Genomic DNA, 26040 nt, shown 5'->3' on the forward strand with positions numbered 1-26040 from the left:
AGACTTTTTGTTGTATTTCAGCTCAGGTCAGGTTCTGATAGAATTGTTAGAATCAAGTCACTAAATTAAATCTGGATTGTTAAAATCATGGAGAAAAACCTTCAGAGTGGGATACTGAAATGCAAATAAAAGATTTTGCCTGTTTACTCAGAAATTAATGCTCAGTTTTGGGACATTTGACAAATAGCACAAAGCCTGTTATGAAATTATGTTTCAAAACAAGTAAATAATAAACTTATAATGACAATTTGGTTTTTTGTATGGTGCAGTGAAGGGAACCTTTCATTTTTATACTTCAAATGTGACATTAATATTGTGGCTCTGATGGACGCAACATGTGTACTAAGTAACGTAAACATTTTCTGCATCTGATAGGAGTGCATTTTTCCCATTGATATTTGCCTTGGGAAGAATGTTGGGAGCAGGAAGAAGTAGAGTCTCATACAGCCCATCCTTACTCGCTGTGTGCATTTGCTTCACAAGACAGTGGAGAGTTGGCTTCAGCAGGGAGAAATTGTAACATGCTGACTACACCCACTGCTCCCCACCTGACCTGTGCCACTCAAGGTGCTGGGGAAAGGTGTTGTTTTCATTTGTCTTGGTTTCCCACTATCCAAATTTGGCAAAAAGTTAGTTTTCTGCAAGTGTCTATTTGCCCATCAGCTGAAGTTTGCCCTAAACTTAAGGACTCTCTTTACTTCATAAATAAATAAAATACAGAGCAAGTACCAAGTTTATCAATAGTTACAAAATTTGAAGATTTTTTTTTTGCCAAATTAGATTGCGCTGGGCTTGAAATCTACTGAGATATATGTGCTACAGGGGGAAAGAATGGCATGCTATGTTACCTTTACATGAGATATGTCCAGCATCCTGGGGGGCTTTTCAATTGCAGCTGTGAGCAGTAGTATTTTTTCAAACGAAACTGGTGGATGATGTGTCAGTTTGTCCAAGCTCACAGTTCTATCCCAGATGGATATTAGTGTTTTGCTTTTCCATCTTTTTAATCCTTGTTCTGCTGTGCGTTCTCGTAACATGGAAGTTTTGCCATTTGAACTGTCAAAAGGCTGTAATTTGCCCTGGCATTCAATATCTGAACGTGTGTTGAAACTAAAATGCTTTAATGCATGCTTTGACATCTCTGCTTTCTGTGTTTACTTCATAAAAAGATCTTCTTAACTCCATTTGTAATGATTATGAAAACATAAGAGCATGGTTGACAAAGCTACAGTTTCATCTACCACTTTCCACCTGTGAAATTATCCAAAAGTTAGAGAAATAATGTTTTGTTTTTTTTTTTTTTCCCCAAAAGCAGTGAAAATGGCATCAAAGATTATTTGGTTATCCATATTTGTCTGAGAATCATCCATTTGCGTATCTATAACTTTACATCACTGTTCAGTTCTTTAACTTCTGACTCAGGAAACAGGCAATATATTTTGGATTTCTCTACCAATGAATTAAACTTCACTTTCTGCTCCTTCTGCAAGGAGCTGGAAGAGAACATTGTATGTCAGTCCTGGCACAGCTTTTCAGAATGTCTGATGAATGGTGGTAACCTGAAGAGCATCACCTTAAAGCCCTGGTTTCATTTTGCAACAGAGAATGGAGATGGAAGAAATGTGACAAATGTTCTATGATTGACTCTGTTCAGGAGGGACTAAGGACTAAGCCAACAATCCTAATTTGTTGGTGTACAGGGGATACTTGCAGCACCACTAGTGGGCTGCTATTCTTGTTCTATATTTAGTTTATCAACATCTTTCATATACAAAATAATTCTTTAAAAAAGTAAAATAATCTATGCCTGAGTGAAATTCAGTATTTGACATAAAAATCAAATGAAAAGTGATTTATGCCTTTTACTAGTACTTGAGAACTATGCTTTTAAATAAGTTTATTTCACGTAATTTGAAGTTTATATAGGACAAGTTAATTGTTATGTAAAAGTAGCCTTTTTAAAGATACACTTTTCAAAAAGTATTGTCTTGCAGGTGTACAGAAAGTACTTAGCAATATGTAGCTAGCTAATTTTCTAGTATGTGACATTTAAAGCTCCTGCTGAACTGAACCTAAAATGTAAGTGAAAAAAGGAAAAGGAACAGCCAAATCCCCAGATACATTTGTGTTTGTGTGCAGTGTTAGTGATGACCTTTTGACATCTGTTCAGCATTCCTTAGCTATTGTAACTGAATGAAAATTAAGTGTGTGTATTCACATTTATTTCGTGTGATTGTGCAGAAAGATTGTTGGATTTTTTCTTTTTGAGGTGTTGTGTTTGAATGAAATTGTGTTTTGTACCACTCAAAAATTTTGATTTTGTTTTTTTCCTTGGGTGAGAATATTTTTGGGTGGTTTATTCATCTTTCAGACAGGATATCCAATGTGATAATGGCACTTACATGATTCCAGAAAAAACAAAATTGTTTTTTATTTCTCTCCTGTATAAAAATATACAGAAGAACTGTCTGCTTCCCTTAGCCAGATATATCACATACTTTTGTTTCTGTAGCAAAACAGAATAATATATTTTTTAAGTTTAGAGAGTGAGGAAATTAACTGTCAATCTTGCTAATGTGGGGGGAGAAACCCCACAAACCTTGCTGTCTCCAGGTTTACTCTTGATAGGAAACTTTTGTGTATTGGAAGCTTAACAGTTTGTGCTGAGTTTTATTTGTGTGGTATTTATATAAGTATATTTTATAATATTTTTTTCAGCATTAGCTATGCCCTTGTAATATTAGATGTGCATCTGGTATGTTAACTTTTCCTGTGTGTTGGTGTGTATAAATACGTTGAGACAGGGGAAGAGTTAACCAACTAAATGGCTTTATTCAAATATTTTTCTGGTGTTACTGCTGGAAACCGAAAAGGGATTTCTGCCTTTTAAAAATAGTTTTGGGTTCTTTTAGTTTGAAAAGAGTAAAAAGAGTGCCACAATATTTCTTTTCCATCCTCACATTTGTTCAGCATGTATTCCTATGCCTTACATTGTGCCTGTTATTTCATTAAATATAGCTATCTAAAAATGTGACAATAATAAATAATAAAACCAGTGTATAGACTTTTTTGTACATACCGTACATATATAAATGACCTCCTGGGTCTCCCAAAGTAAACTTTTAACATTCTGTATCTTTTACTGTGCATATGCTGCTGGCATGTAGCCACCCACCCACCCAGATTTAGCTGAAATAAATGAAATTTATTCTAGTTCATTTAAGTAGAAAACTTGTAAAATACAAAGGTACTCACTTTGCTCATAAGGTTACTAAAACAAAGTGTTTCCTTAAATGGAATCTTTTGGGTTTTTTTTCTCCTGCAGGACTGTGCACAACTTAATAAATTCTTACCTTATATGTTGCTTTTGTTTTCCTTTACAGATGGGGTTTATACAGATTAATGAGGACTTCATATTTATTGAGCCACTCAATCGCACATTGGCTGTGACAGGACATGCACACAGGGTGTACAGACGAAAAAGGTCCGTAGAGGAGAAAATTTCTGAAAAGCCACCTTCTCAGAATCATTACTGTGGTGTTGTTACAGGTAATATAAAAATCGCACTGCAAAGCTGTAATGTAGCAAATATATTTTCAAGAAAAGTAGATAGTAGTTACATCAGAACCTTGACAGAAGCAGAACTGGATATTCTTGTAGCAGTACCCTACAGTGGACTCCGAGGTGGCATGTCACTTGTTGGGAGAAGGAGTTGTCCATTAGGAATAGGCTCTGCTTCTTAATATGCATTTGTATTAGAAAGTAGAAATCTTTAGGGTATGTGTTAATTTCAACTTAATATTTAAATCTATTTCTTGTCTCTCTCTGTCATCAGAGCTGCTTAATCACTCACCATGTGCAATGCTTGTATTTAATTTTCTGTTTTCTGTGATTTTTATACGTGTTCTTGTTCTGTGAATGACACTTGGATGTGTATGGAACAATCCTAATGCGTCTTCCTCAATGGCAGGTAGAACAAGTTGTTGAAGTAGATGGGTTTCAACAGAAGTTTGGCACATAGTGATGACTCCATAGTTTTCACTGGGGAAGGGAAGAATGGCTTTTGTGAAATACGGTGTTTTGTTTTTTCTGCTTCATCATCAGCTGTCATTCTTCAAAGGATGGAGGACATCTCAGTCCTTTGACCTCAGCATGAGCTGAGGGTTTCTAGTGTTGTTGTGAGAAGTTATTTTTCTCCTAGGAAATAAACCAGAATGAGTGCACATTTTTAGGCTTATTTTTCATGTGTAAGTGAAATCTTGGCAAAATGCAAAGAAAATGGCAGAAGTGCACTGAAATGGTTAGGAGGCTGGATTATATGATATTTGGGATGAAGCAGAAGGAACTAAGTTATTTCAAGCAGGTAAGGAAAGGTAAAGAAAGGATATAGCTGCAGTTGTCTGGTGCCTAAGGGTCTGCAGAGAAAAGATGAAGCCAGACATTCCTTAGAGGTATGCTGTGACAGATAACAGTTGTAACTTGTGTTGAAGGAAATTTCAATTTCCATAAGGAAAATAAAATCTCTACAAGAATGCTTAGCACTGGAACAGGTTGCCTGGAGAGGCTGTCAGATCCACATCCTCAGGTATTTATACAGCATGTCTAGAAATGGCTCTAAAAGAGCTGATCATACTCTGACACTTGGCCTGACTTGAGCAGGAGGTTGGACTAGCTGCCCTCTGGAGATCATTTTCAGCCTAAACTTTTCCATGGCTGTCTGATCCTTTCTGAATATTTATACTGCTCTGTCCATTTTATATAGTTACAGAATAAATGTGACAGGTTTTGTGGTGGGGTTTTTTTCCTCTATTTTGGAAGTATTGTTTTTATAGTTAGGCATCCATCCAGAGTTTGAAATCAAAGATAAATTTGCAAAGCAAGGCTCTTTTTGCAGTGGGATGAAATAAATTACATACAACTTCCTCCAGTTTGGCTCTATATTACTATTCTAGGGTTTGTATTACATTGACACTGCTTATCTGAAAGTTAAACTTTCTATATTATCACAAATTTTTCACATTAAGTAAAGCTATTTATTCCTCCCTATTAGAGAAAAGTGAGTTAGAGTATGCATGCCTGCATGTGTATGGGAATGAGGAAGAAAAAATGAAAAGTATGCATAGTGTATGCACTGCAAAAAGGGGGGAGGAGTATCTGACAAAGTCGCAAACTGTGATGGGTATGAAAATGAGTAAGGATGCAGACTTTCTCCATAAGGACATGATTCTTCTGTGATGTTCATTATCAAATATCCTTTCACTTTCTCTTACACTCTAAAATGGGATTAATCTTTTGGAATAATCTTACACTCCAAGCTCTGATTTGTTATAAATCTGTCAGCAGAGAATCAAATATCTGTTTGAAGGAAGTTTCATTATATCTACCATCAGGTTTAAAATATCAAAATAGTGCAAGCTGTCCATAACTAAGTAGCATCTTCTGACACAATGTTATTATGGTAGGGAGTGTAAATAGCTGCATTTTCTAACCAATGCTGTTGTTCTAGAAGACCAGTCCCTCACTCCCCTGCTACAGATTATTTTAGTAAAAGTGACTGCAGTAAGTTAGATGCTTAAAAGCTCTCTCTATGCTGAGAGCAATTTGTTGGTGTGACATGAATTTAGTGAACATCACCAAAATACTCATGCTACAGACACATGCTACATACATGCATGTTTGCACACATGGTACAGCCTTAAAGTGAATAAAAGCATCAAAAATAAGCCTTTACATAAGTATTTCAGAATTCTAAGTCAAATAATAAGCTAAGTAGATCAATTAAATAAAAATAAAGCAGATGAGTATGTGGGGCTCTCTGAGATAGTCTCAGATGCCTTTATGGTAGAGATGTAACTTTGTGACGTATTGCAGCTGCAGCCTTGGTAACACACTAACTTTTCAGCAATATGGTCCTGTCTTACAACCATGTCTCTTGCTTCTACAGTGTTTGTGTGTCAGGATAGAAACAGGTATTTCTCTTGCTGGTTTTGATCCAAATTGATCTCAAAGGCTGGCTACCTATCAAGCAAATATGTATTGCCAGTGATGAATTGTAATTATCAGAAGGAATGAATGTCTGTGCTGGAGGTGTTGAAGGATCACTATTGGGAATAATAGCTTTTCATGGAGAACTAGCAGAGGCAATCAAAGAAGGTATTGTTTGTTGTCTGTTACCATTGAGGGCTGGATTGAAAGTTGCTACTCAGCCAAACTTGTTTGGAGAGAGCAAAGAACTTGTTTTTGTGAATGGGGTAGTTTTCTTATTAATTAGGCAAGGGAGAGAATTATACTGACAGAAGCAGTTGCTTTCTTGATTGTTGACAGTGTGCACATATATCCTTTTGTTGAAAGTGTGTATGATTTATTTACATATGTGAGCCAGTTGCACATACGCAGACCTTACACTCCACACCTTTAAAAGAAACCAGTACAGAACTATGTTACAGAAAAAATGTGAGAGAAGCAGTTGTAATTAGAGCAAAGGGCCACATTGGGAAGCTAAGGTTTTTTTTTCTTCTATCTGCTCTGAAGCATTCTGAAGTTGTTTATATAGTAAACGGAACTCCTGGTAAAGGCATGGGGCATATTGGGAAAAATGAAATCTCTTACCCAGGATATGGTTAATGTGAATTTTGAATCCCTTCTGAATTTGAAAGACTCCTATTCTACTTCTTAGTTCTGGCAATAAACAATATACTGTCCTGAGATACCAGTGTGCTTTTCCTCTTAGATTGATGGAATATTGCTGGAAAAGCTTGCTAAGTTTCACTGAATCAAAAGCAGAAGTCTTACTTTATAGCATGTAGACTGGGCAGTCAGCTGGGAAAGCTGTGTTGATTCCTGCTCTACAGCCTGTTTATATGTGATAAAATATGCAATAAAATGTGCAAACAATGTTGGTCATGGATCTAAGAGATTGCATAAGATGGAGACGGGTGCTACTTGAGATATTAATTTGTACTCCTTGGGTAGAAAAAGTTGTCGCTCTGTAGGAAAGTATTTAAATCCCTATTCAAATTATAGTGGAGGTATAGCTCATGGCTTCTTAAGCTCCTCAATATTCCCTGTGTAAGCAGAATACTGCAATTTCCGTATGACTAGGTTACCCGCTGGGGAGTGATGGTGATTCCTCCGTAGTCTGGACTGCATGTGCATATACGCAGGAAATGCTTTTTTGCCTGAGGACTTGAAGGTGTCCAGGAGTCTTGTAGTCACAGCCTCTTCTTAATGTTGGCTTAGATACTTTGTGTAACTTGTGATTATAGTAGATGGCTCTAAATTTTTTTAATGTGGGATAATTGTTTTGTTAACATTTCTGCTTGTTTTCTCTTAATTGCCTATTTTATGTCAAATTTATTTGCTGCAGTATTTTTACCCTTCTTGCTGAACTAATGCAGTATTCCTATCTTTCAGTCAACTGAGTTTAAGTACTCTATGGATATGGAATCTCCTTATTCTACATAGTTGCATCAACAGAAGTCTTATTGCACAGAACTCTCCCGTAGAATTTATCTTTTATTTTGGCAGTGTAATTAAATTTTTAAGATGAATTTATGCATCTTTCGTCTGTCTTTTATCTTGTTAGTACATGAATTATTATGTATCTGGGTTGTTTGCAGCAGTTATCTCTTACATACTTTGCCTTCAATAATGACCAGTTCTTTGTAATTTTTACTGATTTATGAATATGTAAAGAAATATGAGTTTTTGCCTAAAGCCTGTTTCCCTTATTATCTGGTGGCAGTTGTGGCAGTTATTTGAATACCAGTAGTACCAAAATTACTAATTCAATTTATTTAAAGGTCTTAGGAAAGAGCTACAAGTTTCAGATAAATGAGATCTCGTGATGGGGATTTCTGCCAGCAATTTGGAAAAGGTTGGCTGGCCAAGAACAGATTGTCCATTGGTTTGTTAATGGGAGAGATATCTAAGGCAGACAAATGATGGGCAGACAGCTTGTCTAGAGAGCTGTGTAGTCTTCTCATTCACTGCAATCCCAAAAGACAGAGGTTTCAACTGCTTATGGGACCACACTGTTCTTAGTGTTTAGCACAATGACGTATTTTATTGTGGACAGTCAATTCTGAACAGAAATGCACTACTGGCTATAACTTTTAGAGAAATGTGTTAAGAGAATTCTCTGTACATGCTAAGATTAAATTTAAAGTTTTCAATCACTAGCTGCTGTCTTTTACAAAGAAATGAACAGTGAATAAACTGTTGCTGGAAACTGCACTGTGCCTAGGAAGAAGGCAGATTGACCAGATGGGTCATAAGAGATGTTTTTTAACCCACATGAGTTTACTTTTTAAACTTAGACCTATAGCTTACACTTACAGCATTAGATGCTTTTATGTCAAGCCATAGTTGTATAGCTTATAGGAGGTGTTTTTTTTGGCACAAATAATAACACTGAGGTTTCATTAGAAATTATTCTCAAAAGAGTGATGAAAACACACATAATATTTTATAAACTAGGCTGTAGATCCACAGTTAGCAAACATGAGTTAGGCTAGATTGTAGCAGAAGTTATAAGGCTAAGCAAGTGTCTGAAGGATCAAAATAAGACACTTTAATTTAAGACAGTTTGATTTTATAGCTGTTTCTACTTCTAGGTCATCAAACACCAAACATTTTTTTTCTGGAGAATACATACTTATTTCTTTTAGTAAATGTGTTAGTAGGTCTTACACTGCCACCAGTTGTAGAGGGATCAGTAAGACCTTCTCAGATGTAGTGGGATGGACTAAATCATTCAAATGTGTAATTCAAATGTTTAATGACTAAATAATTCAAATTGAATTCACAAAATTCAAATTTTATGAATTATTCAGAAAAGGATAGAAACCTTTTTTAAGTGTGTGTAATTTATATGCGTTACATTGAAAAATATGTATCTGCATTATATTTACGTAAAATCTATATTAAACATATATTTGAATCACAGGCCCCTCTCCCACTGGTATTATATATTTTAAATTTAATTTGTTAGCTAATTGACTTTGTGAGTTCATTTTTAGCAATGTCCTGAAGAGTGAATTATTTTTTGGAGAGTGGTCATGTATTATAAAATATACTGCAGGAACTTTCCAATTAGAGATGAGATTGGTTGAATTGCAAAACATTTTCTCAAAATTTTTGAACATCTGATTGTTTCCAGAACACAATTGTCATCTTAAACATTACTTTTTTTCATCACAGAGAGCCTGATATTCCATTTTAGATACTTCAAGAAACTTCACTTGGTTTCAATGAGATCAGTCCCAGAAGTTTTACATCCTCTCAAGAGGATCTAACAATATTTGGCTATTACAATAAGTTTAATTTTTCATTTTGTTTTAAATTAGATTATTTAAAATGGCATTGCTAACTGTTGTATGTAAATCTGACCACCTTCTGGCTCGTATAATTATGTAGTATGTACTATGATACTACTATGTATCTTACTACATACTACTATGTATCATAGTAGTGAGGCAATTTTGTTGGGTTTTTGGAGGGGAAACTGAAAATTAACAACATTAATAACCTCAACCTTACAATAAACATAACATGTTTTCAAATTTTAGCTGTCGGTAGATTTGGAGGCCTGTTTCCAGGGTTTGGTTTTATTACTTTGCTTCAGCTGCTTATAATGATGGGAGCACAGATTTTGAAGTCATGTCAGTAAAAATTCACTTTTTTATTTCTAACAAACCGATGCCATTCTCTGTCATTCATCTGAAATATTATTTCCTCTTTGCAAATCACAGAATTGTTGCATGTATTTACCGAATACATGACTTTGTGGCGTAACTGTATTTGTTGTCTTGTATGCTAAGATATCGAGACATCAAGATGTTTTCTCTGTGATTTATGAAGATGGACAGACAAAAATTATGCAATGTCAGTGACACTGTTTTTCCTTCAGACCCAACATGAGTTGAGTTTTCTCTCACAAACCAAAGTAAGAGACACATATTCTTTTTATAAATATGTTAGTTGAAAGGCTGCAAATAATCTTTCTGACTTTATTTGAAAAGATGGATAAAATTTCTGTTTTCTTGGTATGAGGTAATATTTATACATAGTGGAGACCTTCAGTATGAGCCTTAGCATGGGCAGTAGCAAATAAGCACAACGTATTAAAGTCCATAGCTATTAGTTTCCACATGATGAGAGTTACAATATAACCAAGGGTAAAAAATCCTGAAAAGTACTGCAGTAGTAGTTTGAAGGATGAGTTTCTCAAGCACTGTTTTGGTTTACAGATAAAAGGAAATCCAAGACTCAAAAAGTGTCTGAAAGTGGAAGAGGAAAGCGATACTCTTACAAGTTGCCTCAAGAGTACAACATAGAAACTGTTGTGGTGGCAGATCCAGCTATGGTTTCATATCATGGAACAGATGCTGCCAGAAGATTTATTCTAACCATCTTAAACATGGTAGGAAATTTAAAACCATTTTTGATGTTTTGCCAACAACACATGCACCGCAGGCTGATTTCATTGCTCCTTCTAGTGATTCTGACTGAACACCTGTAAGGCATAGTCAAGACAGGACCATCAGCAGCTTAGTCCGTATGTTTTGCAGCAGAAAATTGTAGTGCTGCAGGCTTCTCTGTAATGTCTGGTCATACATCTTGGGGAAGCCTGGAAGTGAGAGAACAAGATGACTTTTTGGTTAGAAGCCCATGTTGTTGGAAAGGTTGGGATATTGGATAGTTTCTGGTGACCTGTGCTTGAAATGAAGACATGACATTGTTATGGGAAAGCATTGTGTGGTCAGTGGTGGTGGAAAAAAAAGAAAGAAAGAAGAATGAATTTGGACAATTACATTCACTTCCAGTTCTATCTGGAGCTGTAGTGTATAAAGCATTTGGTGCATAAAGCAGTGAAAAGTAGCATCTGTAATATACAAGGAAAGATTGTTCTAAGGAAGGAGCATAAGCTGAAAAATTAATATGAGCTTTAACTATTCTGAATGATAGGAAGAATTAGAGAGTTAGATGTTGGCTGAGACCACTTGGTCCAAGATCTTGGATTTAAATGAATAGAAATTTTCATATGAACAGTATTAAATGTGTATGTAAATACTTGGAGAAAAAGGCCACAGTTTATAAAGTGATTGTGGCCATTGAGAGGAAAAGGTCTTTTTTTATGTTCCCAGAATGAATATTGCCTAAGCTCTGAAGTTTTCACTTCAGAAGACCAACACAGTGCATTATCTTAATGTTCTGTTCAGATTACAGAAAATAAAAGCAGTCACAGTAGAATATGAGAGTTTTTGAGGTTCTTTGGGGTTCTGTTATTTTTAGTGTACGTGCAATACAAATTCATATTCTTATTTGTTGGATTGTTTTTTCTCTTTTAGGTTTTTAATCTTTTCCAACACAAGAGTCTAGGATTACAAGTAAATCTTCGAGTGACTAAACTTGTCCTTCTTCATGAGACTCCAGTAGGTATTTATGACATTTGTCTTAGCCTGTAGAGGGTAATGCTACTTAGCTTGTTGCTCCGCAAAAGCTTGCAATATTTATGAACTTTAATGGCTAAAAAATTTCCTTGCTTCCTTGTTAGCTTTTGTATATTATGTAGTGATTTCCACTGACAAGCAGCCCCAGTAAAGATTAATCTTCTAATTTATGTGCTGCATGTATTGAGATTTATCTGTTCCTGCAATTAAAAGTCAGTCAGAGTTTCCATGTGGAAATCAGGTAGATCTTAGCAAAATCTGCTTCTGCTCTGCTTTTTGTGCATTCATATATCTCAATAGAAAAATAATTTCCTTTAAATCCATTGGATTGCATAAGGAGGACTGATGTTCTTTGTTGTGTAATCCCTAGACAAACAAAAGTTGATATAGCACTTCGCTTATAAGGAAGTGGGATTCCCTTACCAATAGTTCTAATCTAAAATGCTATAATTTTCTAGTGAATAAGTAATTTATTTCTCCAGTTCCTCTCAGCAGTGGAGTAATGTCATTTTATGTTCACATTCTGCATCTTAACACCATTATACTTTTCCTCACCATGGATGAGAATGAGGAAATAAATAAGACTAGAGTTTGAGTGAACTCTAGTACACATGTACACTCTTAATGCACTGTCTTCATTTGTATCTTTAACAGGTAAGGAAGGTGGTTTCGGCACCTGAAGTTTGAGTTGTTTTGCCATGGACATATTATGCCATAAAAAGCAGAATATTTTTGCTAGCTCAGTCAAAAAAGGTTCAAAGTATATATCTACTATAGGATCCTAATTTTAAAAGCATTAATTTCTTTTCATTTCCAGGCAGATATGTATATTGGACATCATGGTGAAAAAATGCTGGAAAGCTTTTGTAAATGGCAACATGAAGAATTTGGCAAGAAGAATGATATACACTTAGAAATGTCAACAAGCTGGGGAGAAGACATGACTTCAGTTGATGCAGCTATATTGATAACAAGGTAAAGTAGTGAAAGATGAGCATTAAAAATAGGCAGAAGGCTAGTGTGAACATAGATCAAAGTAGATGGCCAATATAGTAAGAATTTAGTTTGCAGTGAGGAAGGGAGCATTTTGAGGCATCTGGATCTCAAAGTTGGTGATAAGGTGTTGCTAAAGGTGGTGCAGAAAGCAGTATTTCCCAGATGGTAAATATTTGAAGTGATGAACAGGTTACTCTTGTTTATTCTTTGGCTATATAGCTAAGACTTTATCTGTATAGCAAAGGTTGGAATCCTTCATCCATGCGCCTTTATTTAAAAGAGGCAGCACCCCAAACCTGTAGATGCTTTCAGTCAAAACACAAAAGCATATTTAGAGCTAGACCAGCATTAGGCACATTACTGAGTTATGCTTCCCTCTTAACTGATCTAGAACTGGTATGATTCACCCTGTGCTGAAGGTACATCATGTACATCTTCAGGATATGTCCTGCAGCCACTAGGGTATGATTCCAGATCTGCAGTTCCTTGTAGCTCTTAAGTGTCAGGCATTTCACACATTGAGAAGGAAATAGGCCTCCAGTTCACCTCTTTCCTTCCAAGCAGGGACTTTCATGGTTTTGTCTGATCCAGAGGCATGATCCAGAAAAAAGGACAGAATCATGATTCAACCAGCCTAGGGTTGGACTTAGTGCCATTTTTGAGGTGGAGCTTGGACTGGATAACCTTCAGAGCTCCCTTCCAAAGAAAATTCCTGTCATTGGCTATAGTGGAATACTGCTGTGCAGTCCCATGCTGGTCAGTGATATGGTGTTCTAAAACTGTTTGTAATCTTTACACCTACATGCCGTCTTTTGCCATTTATTCACAGCACTCTCACTGAGAACCTATAGAAAATAAAAATAATGCATTCTTCTTGAAATTAGTTTCGTTCTGATTACTCCAATATCTATAGTGTATTTCAATCTTTTGAAGCAGAAAATGTTTCCCTAAATTTTCCTGCTTTGGAGAGCCAGTTACTTAGCAGAAGCGGGAAATTTAGAAGTCCAAGCTGTCTGTGGTAAGAGCTTTGTTGCTACTTTTGCTGTTCAATTTTCTTTTCTGAGAAAAGCCCACACTTCTTACTCTGTGTCATCCTCCTCTATTTGATGTGTGTATCAGTTTTATGGATTACTGGGGCTTTGAGGGGGCAGATTATTCTTTGTTACACATTTATACATGAGCTAAGCTGTAGTTCTCACAAGCTCCTTTCAAGTCTAGTGGAAGACACAAGAAATAATGCTCTCTGCAGCAACTTTGTCTTAGCTCATCAGGAAATATACTTGGAGTAACAGACTAGAAGTCAATTTTGTAGATTAAGACCCCAAACTGATTTTAATAGTAGTGAGTGCATTGTGGGGCTGGGTCAGGGTAGGGGAGGAAGGTCTGGAAAGAAAGACAGGGGAAGAAAAGAAGCAAGCAGTAGGAAAGAGTAAACTTGGGCCAAGGAATAAAGGATGCCTGAGTATCATAGATGGTGTTGGGTTAATCAGGATGGCTAAAGGGGAATAGACTTCCTTACATCTAGCTATTCCTTGTGACTGTTCAAGGATAGTGAGCAACAGCATTCTGCTTGTTTGCTAGAAACCTTGGGTTCTCTTATTTGAGACAGCTGAGGCAGCCAGCAGTATCTACAATAGCAGCAGCAGTAGTTAGAGCAAGTATCAAATGCTACAAGCCTGTATGGGCCAAGAGAGTAAACATAGGGCAACGTTCTTTAGCTTATAAGGTGCCTCTCATGAGTAGTAAGATGCTATAAAATAAATAGAGCATGTGACACCTTTTTCCTGTCATTGTTTCATCTTCAGCTTAATGAGCCTTTATGGGAAGAGGCAGAGGCATCCTGTACTGATGCAAGTGAGGCATTAGTTAGGTTGATGAGAGTCAGTAGTCTGGAAATGTCTTCAACTGTCAATGCTTTTGGCCACACAGCTTTTTGGATTTAATGCAGCACTTCTGGAAATCTTGGTGGATGACAAATTGACCATGAGCTGCTAGTGTACCCTTGGGGCCAGGAGGACCAAGGGCATTCTGGGGTGCATTGGGAACAATGGTCAACGGGCTGGGGAAGGTGATCCTGTCCCTCTCTTTGCCCACATCCATGGCATTGTGTTCAATTCTGGGCTCCTCAGTGTAAGAAAGACAAGGAGCTACTGCAGAGGGTCCAGCAGAGGCCACAGAGATGATTTGTGATCTGGAGCATCTCTCTTCTGAGGACAGACTGCAGGAGCTGGGCCTCTTTAGTCCAGAGAAGACTTAGAGGGGATCTCTTTAGATCTCTGAATATAAATATCTCAAAGGCTGGCACCAAGAGGATGGTGCCAGACTCTTTTCCATGGTGCCCATGACAGGACAAGGAGCAATGGCCATAAGCAAAACACAAGAAATTCCACCTCAACATGAGGAAAAACTTCTTTACATTGAGATTTTCAGAGCACTGGAACAGGCTGCACAGGGAGGTCATGGAATGTCCCTCTCTGGAGACATTTACACCCCACTGGGACATGTTCCTGTATCACCTGCTCCAGGTGACCCTGCCTTGACAGTAGGATTGGACTGGATGATCTCCAGAAGTCCCTTCCAACCCTAAACATTCTGGCATACTGTGATTCTAATGGTAAAAAAGCTTTGCAAAGATCTGATCTTATGTTAAGATGCTTTTCTGCTTTGTAATAATGATATTTTGATTTCATAGAATCATAGAATCATAGAATTGTTTGGGTTGGAATGGACCTTAAAGATCACCCAGTTCCAAACCCCCTATCACATGGGGAGGGATATTTTGTATTAGAGCACATTAGTCAAAGCCCCATCCAACTTGGCCTTTAGAATTTCTAGGAATGGGGCTTTCACAGCTTCTCTGGGTAACGTGAGCCAATGTCTCAAACCTTTACAGTAAAGAATTTCTTCCTAAAATCTAATATAAATCTTGCCAATTTCAGTTTAATGCTATTCCCCTTTGTCCTGTCACTACATGCCCCTGTAAAAAGTTCCTCTCCAGTCTTCTTGTAAATCTGCTTTAGGTGCTGGAAGGTAGTATAAAGAGCTCCTCTCTTCTCCAGGCTGATCTACCAAAACTTTCTTAGCCTGTCTTCATAAGAGAGGCACTCCAGCCCTCTGATTGTTTTCATGCCTCTTCTCTGGACTTGCTCCAGGGTTGTCTACAATTTTTTACCTGCCATTTTAAATACAATTTTTTGGATTAAGTCTCTGATCAATTTTATGGAATTTGAGGTAGAGAGAAGGGAAATGATTGGTTAGATGTCAAATAATAGGTTATTGTTGGAGCCAGAAATTAATGATCTGTTCTTCTGATGTTTTTATTTTGCAGTGGTATTATTCTCTAGACTGTACTGCCTCCCACCTGAGAGCTGCTTTAGCTGCTAATAAATCATACCAGAGCAATTTTCTGACTGGGAATGTTTTGCTAGTCCAGGCTACCTCTACACATCACCAAGTTTATGGTATAGCTAACACCATGTGTGGCTCTACACGTGTGTTTTGTTAATTCAGAGTCTCATTCTGTTTTGCAAGCAGGGAACCAGCTCCATTGCCACAACTTCCATTTGGACAGCAGGTCTGCTTATTGAGAGAAATGATTTTGTTTATACAGATGAACACCAACTGCTTGGTGTTTTTTCAGTAAATGTGTAAAGTTTTGGATATCCAGCACATTCTGTGGCAGCCCTCCTAAAAGTTGCCACATATCCTCTTTTGTCTTGCTTGATAATAGAACAGCAAGAGTTCATTGTAAAAGCTTTCCTGTGTGCTTTCACATGCCAGTTTTGTGTAGTAACCAAAAGAGTTAGAAATGAAGTATTGAGTGTTCTGCAGAGCTAATTTTTAATGCCTAAGTACAAAGAGTGTGATGTTGATGTTGTAGAGATTGGTATTCAGCAGCCAAAGGGCCATTTTCAGGAAAAAGGTACTTTTCAAAACTTATTTTTGCATTTGTTCTGTAAGGAGGAAAGCAAAACCAACTTCTCCCCGCAGCTTTCTCTGCTGCCCAGCTAGACTGTAGTGATGCGTATCTGCTACCAATTCATTTCAATTTACTTTGGCCCTATTTCATGATGTCAGTTTTTGTTTAGTTTCCCTTTAAATTGGCTTATTTTGATGAACTGATATCCTCTTTAAAGTATGGTGCCATGAAACAGAAGAAAGGCAGAAAGAGTTTGTAATCTATTTAGAAGATTACTAGGGAAGTTGGATATATGTGATAATTAAGGTAAAAAGTGTTTTAAGGACTGTCTTGATAAAACTACCTGTTTTATCAGGTAAGTTTTACTGTATTCACAGTTATAAATTAGCACAGTTACTTTATAGATAGTATATCTATCTGATATAGATACTGTCTATCTAGAAACATATCTAGCTATAAAAAGATAGATAATTTCTCTGAGGAAAAAATGCAGCAGGTTGCATCAACATCCTCCTTGCCTTTTAAGGTACAGGGTCTGAATGTGCAGAGACAAACCCACATTTTGGTGGCCCCTGAGATAACATTATCAGTTCCTATCTGCACAGGGTGCTTGACCTGAATGAGGTTACTGAAAATAAGGCAGGAAAAGGCCTGTGGAATTCCCAGCTGTTCTGTGATGGTGCTTAAGTTCTTATATAGCCTCTATTACAAATTAGGCAATGAAAGCTTTGAAGTGTATAAACATGGGCTTACAAGAATGAGGCAGAATTTACCTTCACTTAAAAATTATGCATTTTGCTGCTTTTCCAGTGCATTGGTCAATCTGTTGTCAAAGTGGTTTGTAGAAAAAGTGTGAGAAGAATAATACAGAAAAAGACCAAGTTCTTTATTCTCCTTTTCAGAACTAATATTTTCACATATCCTTATGACAGAAAATAGACTTCTTATTCTCCTCATATTCATCAGTTGGTGATATTCCATGTTGATACTGTGTGTCAGCCCTTTATTCCTTCTGATCTTCAGTATCTGAGATCTCCTTGCCCTGGGTTACACATAATTGAAACAGTGCTGTTAGCTACTTTCACTGTAAGAAAGTACCTTGTTGTATAAAGTACTTCATGGCATAAACAGCACTTAGATTTCATAAATATTGTTTCACTTCCAGTAGTTTCAGCCATCGAGGACTCTCCCCAAAGCTTGGACAAGATTTTTTTTAGTGTTGCTATTACCTTCCAATGAACAGAAGAAATCCAGTTATTTTTGTGACTTTGATTTTTATTTTCTTTCTGAACCAAAAACAAATCCTCAAGAAAGTTAAAGGAGGAAGACTGAAAGATCCCTGCATAAAGGGAACTGATACTACAGGGTCACTGCAAAAGCCTGGAGTGTTTGGCAGTCAAAATGGCTGAAACATATTGAGATAGAGATTAGGTTATTAAACTGCTACTGCTGTCCTTAAACTCCTAGTGAATTTCAGCTTTGGAAAACTGAATTCTTACAAATGCATGGTGAGAGACGAGATTATTCTTAATTTTGTCTTCATCACTATAACTTCAATACTGCCAACTCTCTTGACCATTTTGTACTCAATTTATCAATCTCTTGATAATTTGGTTTATTTGACACTACCAGGAGGCATCAGGGAAGTTCATGAGAATCTCACGTGATCTTTCTGATAATTAATTAGTTAATCATTTAATTAATAGGATTGCAGATGCAGAAGAAAGCAGGGAAACCTGAAAAGAGCATATTTAAATAAAAAGTGAATCTCCTGTAAAATTGAAGTCCTGTATTTTTACCTTGTGTATTTAAAAAAAATCCCACTAATTTTAATCTTATGCTCTTTCGTTTTTTTAATTTTTAATATGTTTGAGTCTGTGAAGTGATAATGCTTGTAATAATGGGTGTAGGAAAAATTTGTATGAATTTACCTTATGCTGTCAGCTTACTCTTTCAAGCTCTCATAATTAGGCTGTGTATGTCCCATTCACTAGTACAGGTCTGTTCCATAGAAATACATGGACTTAAACTGAATTTAAAATCTCTGAGTATCTAGTGTGAGACCCAAACTGAATTTAAAATCTCTGAGTATCTAGTGTGAGACCCAAACATAAAATTTATACAGTTATTTTTTCATTTTAATTTTCTGGTGATTAAGAAAGGTAGACAAGTCTTAGACAAAAAATTTGAAAGAAAGGAAGATTAACTGTTTAGCAGTTGATTATTTACCGTTATTTACTTTCTGCATGGGCAGTTGGATGTATTTCTAATTTTTCTTACTTCAGCTTTCAACCATACCCTTTGTACCCTTTGTTGATGAAATCTGTTGGAAAACTCCCTGTGAAAATACTGGTAGGCTGTGCTGAAGTCACAACTCTTTGTCTCAGAGTAATTTACAGAGGTTACTCTATGTAATTGTTCTCTCGCTTCTTTCCAGACCTTTTCTGCTTTACAATTTTTTTTTTTTCAAGCATAAACACCAAAACTGGCCACTATATTGTGTGAACAGAATAGTGGTGTCATTTTGATATTTTCCTGTATCTTTATCCAAAGATGCTGTTCCTTTCTACTGCCTGGTTCCAAATACTCATTTTTTTGTTGTTGTTTTGTCTAATCAAGTTGGGAGGCCACTTTTGGCTACACTAGAAGAAAATTTACTCAAATTAGTCTACATTCCTATGTGTATCTATCAGAACTCATTTAATTTTTAAACTTTGCCAGGAATGCTTCTGTGTTTTCTTCTGCATCACTGTTTAATGCTAATGCTAAGTCTAGGTTCTGTTAGACTTCACTCAAAAGCACCTTCCTTGGATTCCCAGCTACTCTGTATCTGTTTCGATATGTTTCAATTCAGCTGTTTACTTATCACACTTCCAAACTGTTGTTTTTCAGTCTGACTGAAATATGAGCTTTATAATATAATAATAATAATATGATTATTTATATCACCCTTTTTAATCTCAATTCAGCTTTACAGTGCCTAAGTGATGTGTTAACAATTTGAAATAATTAAATATATCATTTTCTCTTTTTCCTAAAATACACTGACCAGTACATACTGATGCCTTTGAGATTTACCCTCAAAATAATAAACAGTTTCTGAAATACCATTTACCATTTTCAATTTATTTAAATTCCCAAGTTAAGAGTAAATAAGTAATTTTTCTTGTGGTTCATTAACACCAAAATAATTTTAGATTTAATTACTGTCATTAAAAGTGCATTTGTTAATTAGTACATGTGTGCTTGGTTTATATGTGAGAATTATTTCAGAATGTCCTGTTTTGTGAAGAGACAAGAACGGCTTCAGTGTTGTAGTTGTTCACTTTGCACAATGCAAGTGAAGGCATTTGCAATTTGATGATAATGTCACTTGCCACAAGTACCATTAATTGCAACTATTCCTTATGAAAATCTTATGATTTGATGAAACTTACTACTTCAGCAATAAGCCTCAAAAAGGTTGTAAGCCCTGGAATCAATAACAGCAGAAGTTAGAGTGCAGTTTCAAGCAGTCTAACTTCTGCTGTTATTCAAGCTACCTGTATGTTTCAAAATTGCAAACATTAGAGAAATTGGAGTAGAGTGCAACCAGAATGAAGATCTGGTAGACAGGTAAAATCTGTTAACTGTCCTTTTTCTTCTTTTCTCTAATCTAGCATATGATATGATGCACCAGGCTGAGTTAAAAATAGATCTTTTGAGTATTTTGACTTGCCAAAAACAAGTATTAAATTTATCTAAAATGATAAATTATTGGGAATTATTTACAAAAATAAGTCTGGCTCTTAATTTAGTCTTCCTTTATTGTTCTTTTTGTCTTCTGTTGTACATACCACCTACACATCAGGATTTATTTTAACAAAGACAATGTACTGAGATACTTTGTGTTTAGAAATTAAGTAACCTTTGTGTGCTGTGAAAGTCTTTCCTAATGCTATATGTAATGAACTAAAATCTACTAACTAAACATAATTTTCTGAAACAATGCAGTAGTGGTTATCTGTCCTTGCTTAGAATTCTTTTCTGGGGTTAGCCAATTCATTCAAGTGCAGAATTCAGGCATAGATAGTGTGAAAGCTCCTCCTTTCCTTCGCTTGAGTAAGGACCTGGTTTCTCTTCCATGTGTATGAAGATAACCATTTAGAGTAATGGATATTATGTGCTGGGTACTGCTTGGAGTAGGTGGGCTTTTACTATTTCTTGCTTTCATTGACAGACTCACCAACTGGTGCCACTAAAGCTTCTATATGCTGTAACAGTAATTTTAATATTTTGGCTCCGCTTTGCTGAGAGAAAAGATGAGAAGGAGGAAGGCAAATAATCTGTCTGAGGACTTAGTAGTGTGCTTTATTTTTGTGAGAGTCACTGATAGGTTTAGCTAGAATTGTAAATCTTTACTACACAGCCTATGTATGTAATGCATTCATATTCCTGGAAATTAAAAGAGGCATTACATTCCTTCAATGTAAGTCGGGAACTAAGAATGGTTTACTGTATTTCGCTCTTGCCAAATCATAGCAGTACCATTTTCCCCAAGTCCCATAATGAAACCCTGAATGCACAACATAATCATAGTCTGATTCAGCCAAGACGTGAAAACAAAAGAAAAACAGCTCAGTAAGTATATGAGAAAAAAGCTATTACATGAGCAGAAACTCTTGGATATTGTCAGTTTTCAAATGTAACGTAGCATTCTTTTACAGTTGAAGGTATGACTTATTTATTTTCTCTTTTTCTTTCTTTTTTTTTTTTTTTTTTACTTATTATTACATCAATCACTTTTTATGGTGCTTTATGGTGGTTGGGTGGGTGTGCGTGGAAGGCAATCAATGTCCTTAGATTGTCTTTACACATGTTCTCTTGCTTCATGTCAAGTCCCATATTTCTAATCATTCTGTCATGTTGCTTAACAAGACAATAAGTCCCTTGTGTCGCATAGCACAAAACAAAGAGTTGTGTTACAACCCAGTGCATTAATGCAATTTCTTGCAGGTTTGAAAAAATAAAATAACTTTCTTCTGTGTCTGATTATAGTTTCGTGTTCACCACCTTTTGCTCAATTTCCAGGGCCCTTTTGAGTGTATTCCCACACTGTCCTGATTGCTTTATTCACAACTTTATCAATTTATAGCACTGCCATTCTTCTTCTCTTCTGTGAAATTAGCTGGTAGTGGTGACCGGTTAATTAAAAACTATTTAACCCCATGCATCTATCTCTGTGGCCCTTAACAACTGTCAGAAATTTGCCAACCTCTAGAAATTGCTTTTGAGTCGAAATCCCTATGTAGAAATAGTCTGTGGGAAACAAAGAAACAGCCTTTGGAGTAGTTACACTTTGTAAAAAAATAAGTGTCAGTATCTTACATTTCAAGAGCCAAACAATTCTTGCATTTTATTCCTAGAAAATGGGTGTTTCTTTGTATGTATATCTTTATCATTATCAATCTATTTGTCTTATCTGTGTGCCTTCATAGACAGAATACAAGAGCTAAATTTCTCTGATTCATATGGTCCGTCCCTATAAACAGAGATCCTTACTCTGTGGCACAGCAGAAAACCAGAACTTCTTTGTTTGTGGGGTTGCTATATCTGAGGTGCTTTTCTTGTTTTTTTGCTTTTGGTTCCCTCCCAGCCTTCCAATTCATGCATACCTCAGCAGCCATTTTTTTAAAGTAAAATAACAAATTAACATTATAAATACTCCAGTAAAAAGCAGTTTTCCCTTTGCTCTTTTAATAACATGTTGCATGTCTCTAAGAAGTAAAATACATGTGAAATCAAAATGAATCCCAAGCAGATGTTTAAGGCACACTTGAAATATTTATTCTCCTTTATGCAGTAGAACACTCTTATTTAGAGACCTATGATGGACTAAAATACATGTTGGAGATAGGGTAGTTAATTTTTATAAGTTTTCCACTACTATAAGGGGATGCCCTAGCAGAAATGCTTCTTGACATATTCCTACTAGTGATTTTAGCCATAGAATAAAAACTTTCTGACTCTATTACGGATCTAAGTACTGCTTTTGAATCTTATGTAAATCACTGGAAATATCTTCTTTTGAATGATAGGAAGACTAGCTTTAGATTTGTTACTTTTCAAGATACTTAACAGAAAAAGAAAAAAAAACCCATAAAACCAAAAGAACAGAGAAATTAGGTGCAATGAAATTTGAATATACAGTACGTGTTTTGTCACCTGACTATTCTTAAATGTGCTCTGAGAATAAGCTGGAGTTTAAGTGCTCTGTGTAATCCCAGCCTTTGCTTCCCCTTGTTCTTTGTTGAGATAATGGTGTTCTGTATTTATTCATTGAGCCGTAAAACATGTTTCTAAATAGGTTACACAGTTGTTAACGACTAACAGCTTGACTTGCTTAACATTTTTTCTTTCATCCCCAATTCTAGGAAGGATTTCTGTGTACATAAGGATGAACCATGTGATACTGTTGGTAAGTAAATAAACACAAGAGACTGTGTATAAACTACATAATAAAATTCGTTTTATGTAGGTGGAAATGTGAAGCTAAAAGATGACAGCAAAATCAGTGATGGAAATAAGTAACTAGCTAAAATTCAAACTACATCTTGAATGCTAATAATGCTGTTAGATTGGTGTATGCTTCTGGCACAGTACGTGTTTTAGTACAATATTTCTCTTTTATAGATCAAACTTTAAAACTTTTTTCTTTTTAGTCTCACTGACTGATAGAAAATTGTTTTATTATTAAAGATTTTTAATTTTGAATATGCAGCTAAGAAATTGTGTTTATGATTCTTTTTTATGGAATGGGTTTATCTTTGGTTTGAATATTTTTATAATATTTTGTGTTTATGATTTTTTTTTTCTGTTTCATTTCAGTTGCAAAGGTTTGAGGAGAATTCTTATGTAAACTATATTACCTCACCACTTGCTGTTCTTTTTTCTTTTACTGCTGTCTCCCCAGTGTATGTGAGTTTATCTGAGGGATGGCTATCAAGAAAAAATAAAAATAAATTTATAATACTTATAAATAAGAATGTAATGTCTTTCACATCAGTAAATGATTAAGAGTTCATAGTGTTCTTTCATTAATTGGTATATTGGTGTTAGGTGGATTCTGTCTGTGTTTCTTGTTTGGAGGCATTTATTTTTGACTTATTAGTGCAAAAATGTTTACTTCCAACTGAAAGAGGAAGCAATGTGGCAAGGAGTCTTCATCATTTTATGTTGATTTCAACTGAAATTTAAATCTGGAGTATTTCCAGTATATCTAAATCAGGATAGGCTGCTTCCTGAATTTCAGAATTGAAGTGAATATATTCAAGGATTTTTCCTGCACAGTGTTTTTTCTTTGGCTGAAGCTTGGAGGTAGTAGTAGAGCTATTTGTCTCTGAATTTATCCATAGAATTTTAAATTGGATAAGATTAAACTTACTCAAGTATCAGTAATTGACAGGTCTGTGGTGAACAAGCTGGGATGAAACTTGAAAATGTGTCAGTTTATTAATTGTTAAGAGCACAGGAAGTAAAGAATTTTAACTTAATATTGTCTTAATATTGATAAGCAAAATGAAGTAGACGTTGACTGAATGATCTGGCATATTGTGGATTGGCTATTGTGGAATTTCCCATTCTCTGTGTTATTGTTTGGTGGTTTCTTCAGGAACTGAACCACAGTTTGTATGTATAGTCCTTTCCATATAGGTAAAATTGTGCAGCAAAAGCAAAGGTCATTGTTTTCCCTATGTTTCATCATTTATTTTTTAAATTTCAATCATTATTTCCCCAGATGAATATAGTGCCTTGCCATAAATGTAGGGCTTCATTTCTTCCATAAATAGTTAGAGTACTGTGGGTCCATGCTCACTGTTTAGAAGATAATTTTCTGAGGGTCTTGTCTACCATCATTCTGAAGTTCATCTAAGGAAGAGTGTTGAAAAACTTTGCACATTCCTCTTGAAGAGAATTTTTAGTTATCTTAATGCCAGGGATATATTATGTAAATTATTTTAAGGCTAACAGGGCTATACTGCCAAATCGTTGAAAGTACATGTGGAAGGTTGTTTCATTTTGGTATCTACTCTGACTTTTTTTTCCCCTAGCAAAACCAGAAGATTTTAGATTATATTATGAGTAAAAGTTTGTTGAAAGGAATTGAAGGGCAGTTTGATCTTCCTATATTCAGTTTATAGGCAAAAAGAGACAGTACATTCCAGGGATGTATCACATGCTGTAAATTACAGAATTTGCCAAAGACGGTAAATGAGAAATGCTAATGTACTATACAATTTCCCAATGAGACCTTGCCTCACCTTTCCCCCTCTCAAAAAGTCCAGAAGAATGCACACTACGGACTCTTCTTTACCATAAAAAGAGGAATAAAGCAATTATCTCTGAAATATTTATATAATATTTGTCAGAGGAATGTGAGGCAGTCAAGGTGATCTTTGTAGCGCATTAGGCAATCTAGAAATGAAAGTTGTGAGAAGGGAGCATTTACAGGACAGACCTCCTTATTGGAAAGGGATGTTATGTTGGATAATAGTTCTTTGCAGTGATGTCTAACCAGACATATACTGGATTTATTGTTTAGTCACTACATGCCTAGACTCAGAGTTTTCAGACTGGACATGAGTATCCTCTTAGGCCAGAGAGAGAAAGCACCAGTATTCTGTTATATAGACAAAATTCTCATGTATTTAGGTGGCAAATAACACACTTTTTTATACTTCTAGTCTTGTTCTACAGAAAATAAAGAACTTATGTACTCTTCAAAAAGCACTTTTTCATTGTCTCTTAAAATAACAGTGATTTATATGAAGATTTAATGGTTTAAAGATATAATTGAGAACTCTGTTAACCAGAAAAAAATGTTTACTCAAAATCAAAACCATATGACAAACCTCCCTAGAAATACACTGAAATACATTTCATTAATAATTTTGAACAAAATGTGTGGTGATAATCTTCTAAATATTCCTTCATAAAACCATTTAAGGTGGAAATATACAAGATTTTTTTCTATAGAGATAAAAAACATTATTTGCATTGGTTGTCAAAATATTGCATTCTTAGGGAAAAGAAATCTGTCTATGTTGCAGACCAAGCATCATGGAGAAGAGAAGGCTTTGGGGAGACCTCATTGTGGCCCTCCAGTGTCCGAAGGGGACTTATAAAAAGAAGGAAGAAAGGTTTTTTATGCAGACAGATAGTGTCAGGACAAGGGGAAATGTTTTTAAACTGAAAGAGGTCAGGTGTGAATTAGGTATACGTAAGAAATTCTTTACTCAGAGGGTGGTGAAGCCCTGGAGTAGGTTGCCCAGAGAAGTTGTGGGAGTTCAAGGCCAGGTTGGATGGGCCCCTGAACAACTTGATCTAGTGAGACGTTTCCCTGCTCACAGCAGGGGCTGTGGAACTAAGTGGATCTTTAAGGTCCTGTCCAACCATTTTGTGATTCCAAAACTCATTAATACTTCATATTTTATAGTTTTGCAAAGTAGACAGAGAGGAATTATTTCAGGAATTTTATTTGATTTCCCCGAAGTGTCTTGAAATTTAGGAAGTAGAATGTATTTATTTCAATATTAAGTATTTCCCTATTGCTAGAAGTGTTTGGAAATCTCTGCTGTAGCCAGGAAGTTGAGGGTCTACTTTCTTACTTCATAGTGTAAATCCAGAGTAACT

The 26040-nt window shown here is 35.8% G+C and overlaps 1 protein-coding gene across 1 annotated transcript in view; it reads left to right on the forward strand.

Moving 5' to 3' along the window:
* ADAMTS19 (ADAM metallopeptidase with thrombospondin type 1 motif 19) overlaps positions 1–26040 on the forward strand; it is a 129673-nt gene that overhangs the window by 21097 nt on the left and 82536 nt on the right. The window contains exons 3-7 of the mRNA XM_054652295.2: positions 3384–3549; positions 10251–10423; positions 11352–11435; positions 12271–12428; positions 22782–22825. Coding sequence (XP_054508270.2) covers positions 3384–3549; positions 10251–10423; positions 11352–11435; positions 12271–12428; positions 22782–22825 — 625 coding nt within the window. The remainder of the gene's footprint in view (positions 1–3383; positions 3550–10250; positions 10424–11351; positions 11436–12270; positions 12429–22781; positions 22826–26040) is intronic.

Source organism: Agelaius phoeniceus, chromosome Z (genome assembly GCF_051311805.1).
Source record: "Agelaius phoeniceus isolate bAgePho1 chromosome Z, bAgePho1.hap1, whole genome shotgun sequence".
Lineage (NCBI taxonomy): Eukaryota > Metazoa > Chordata > Aves > Passeriformes > Icteridae > Agelaius > Agelaius phoeniceus.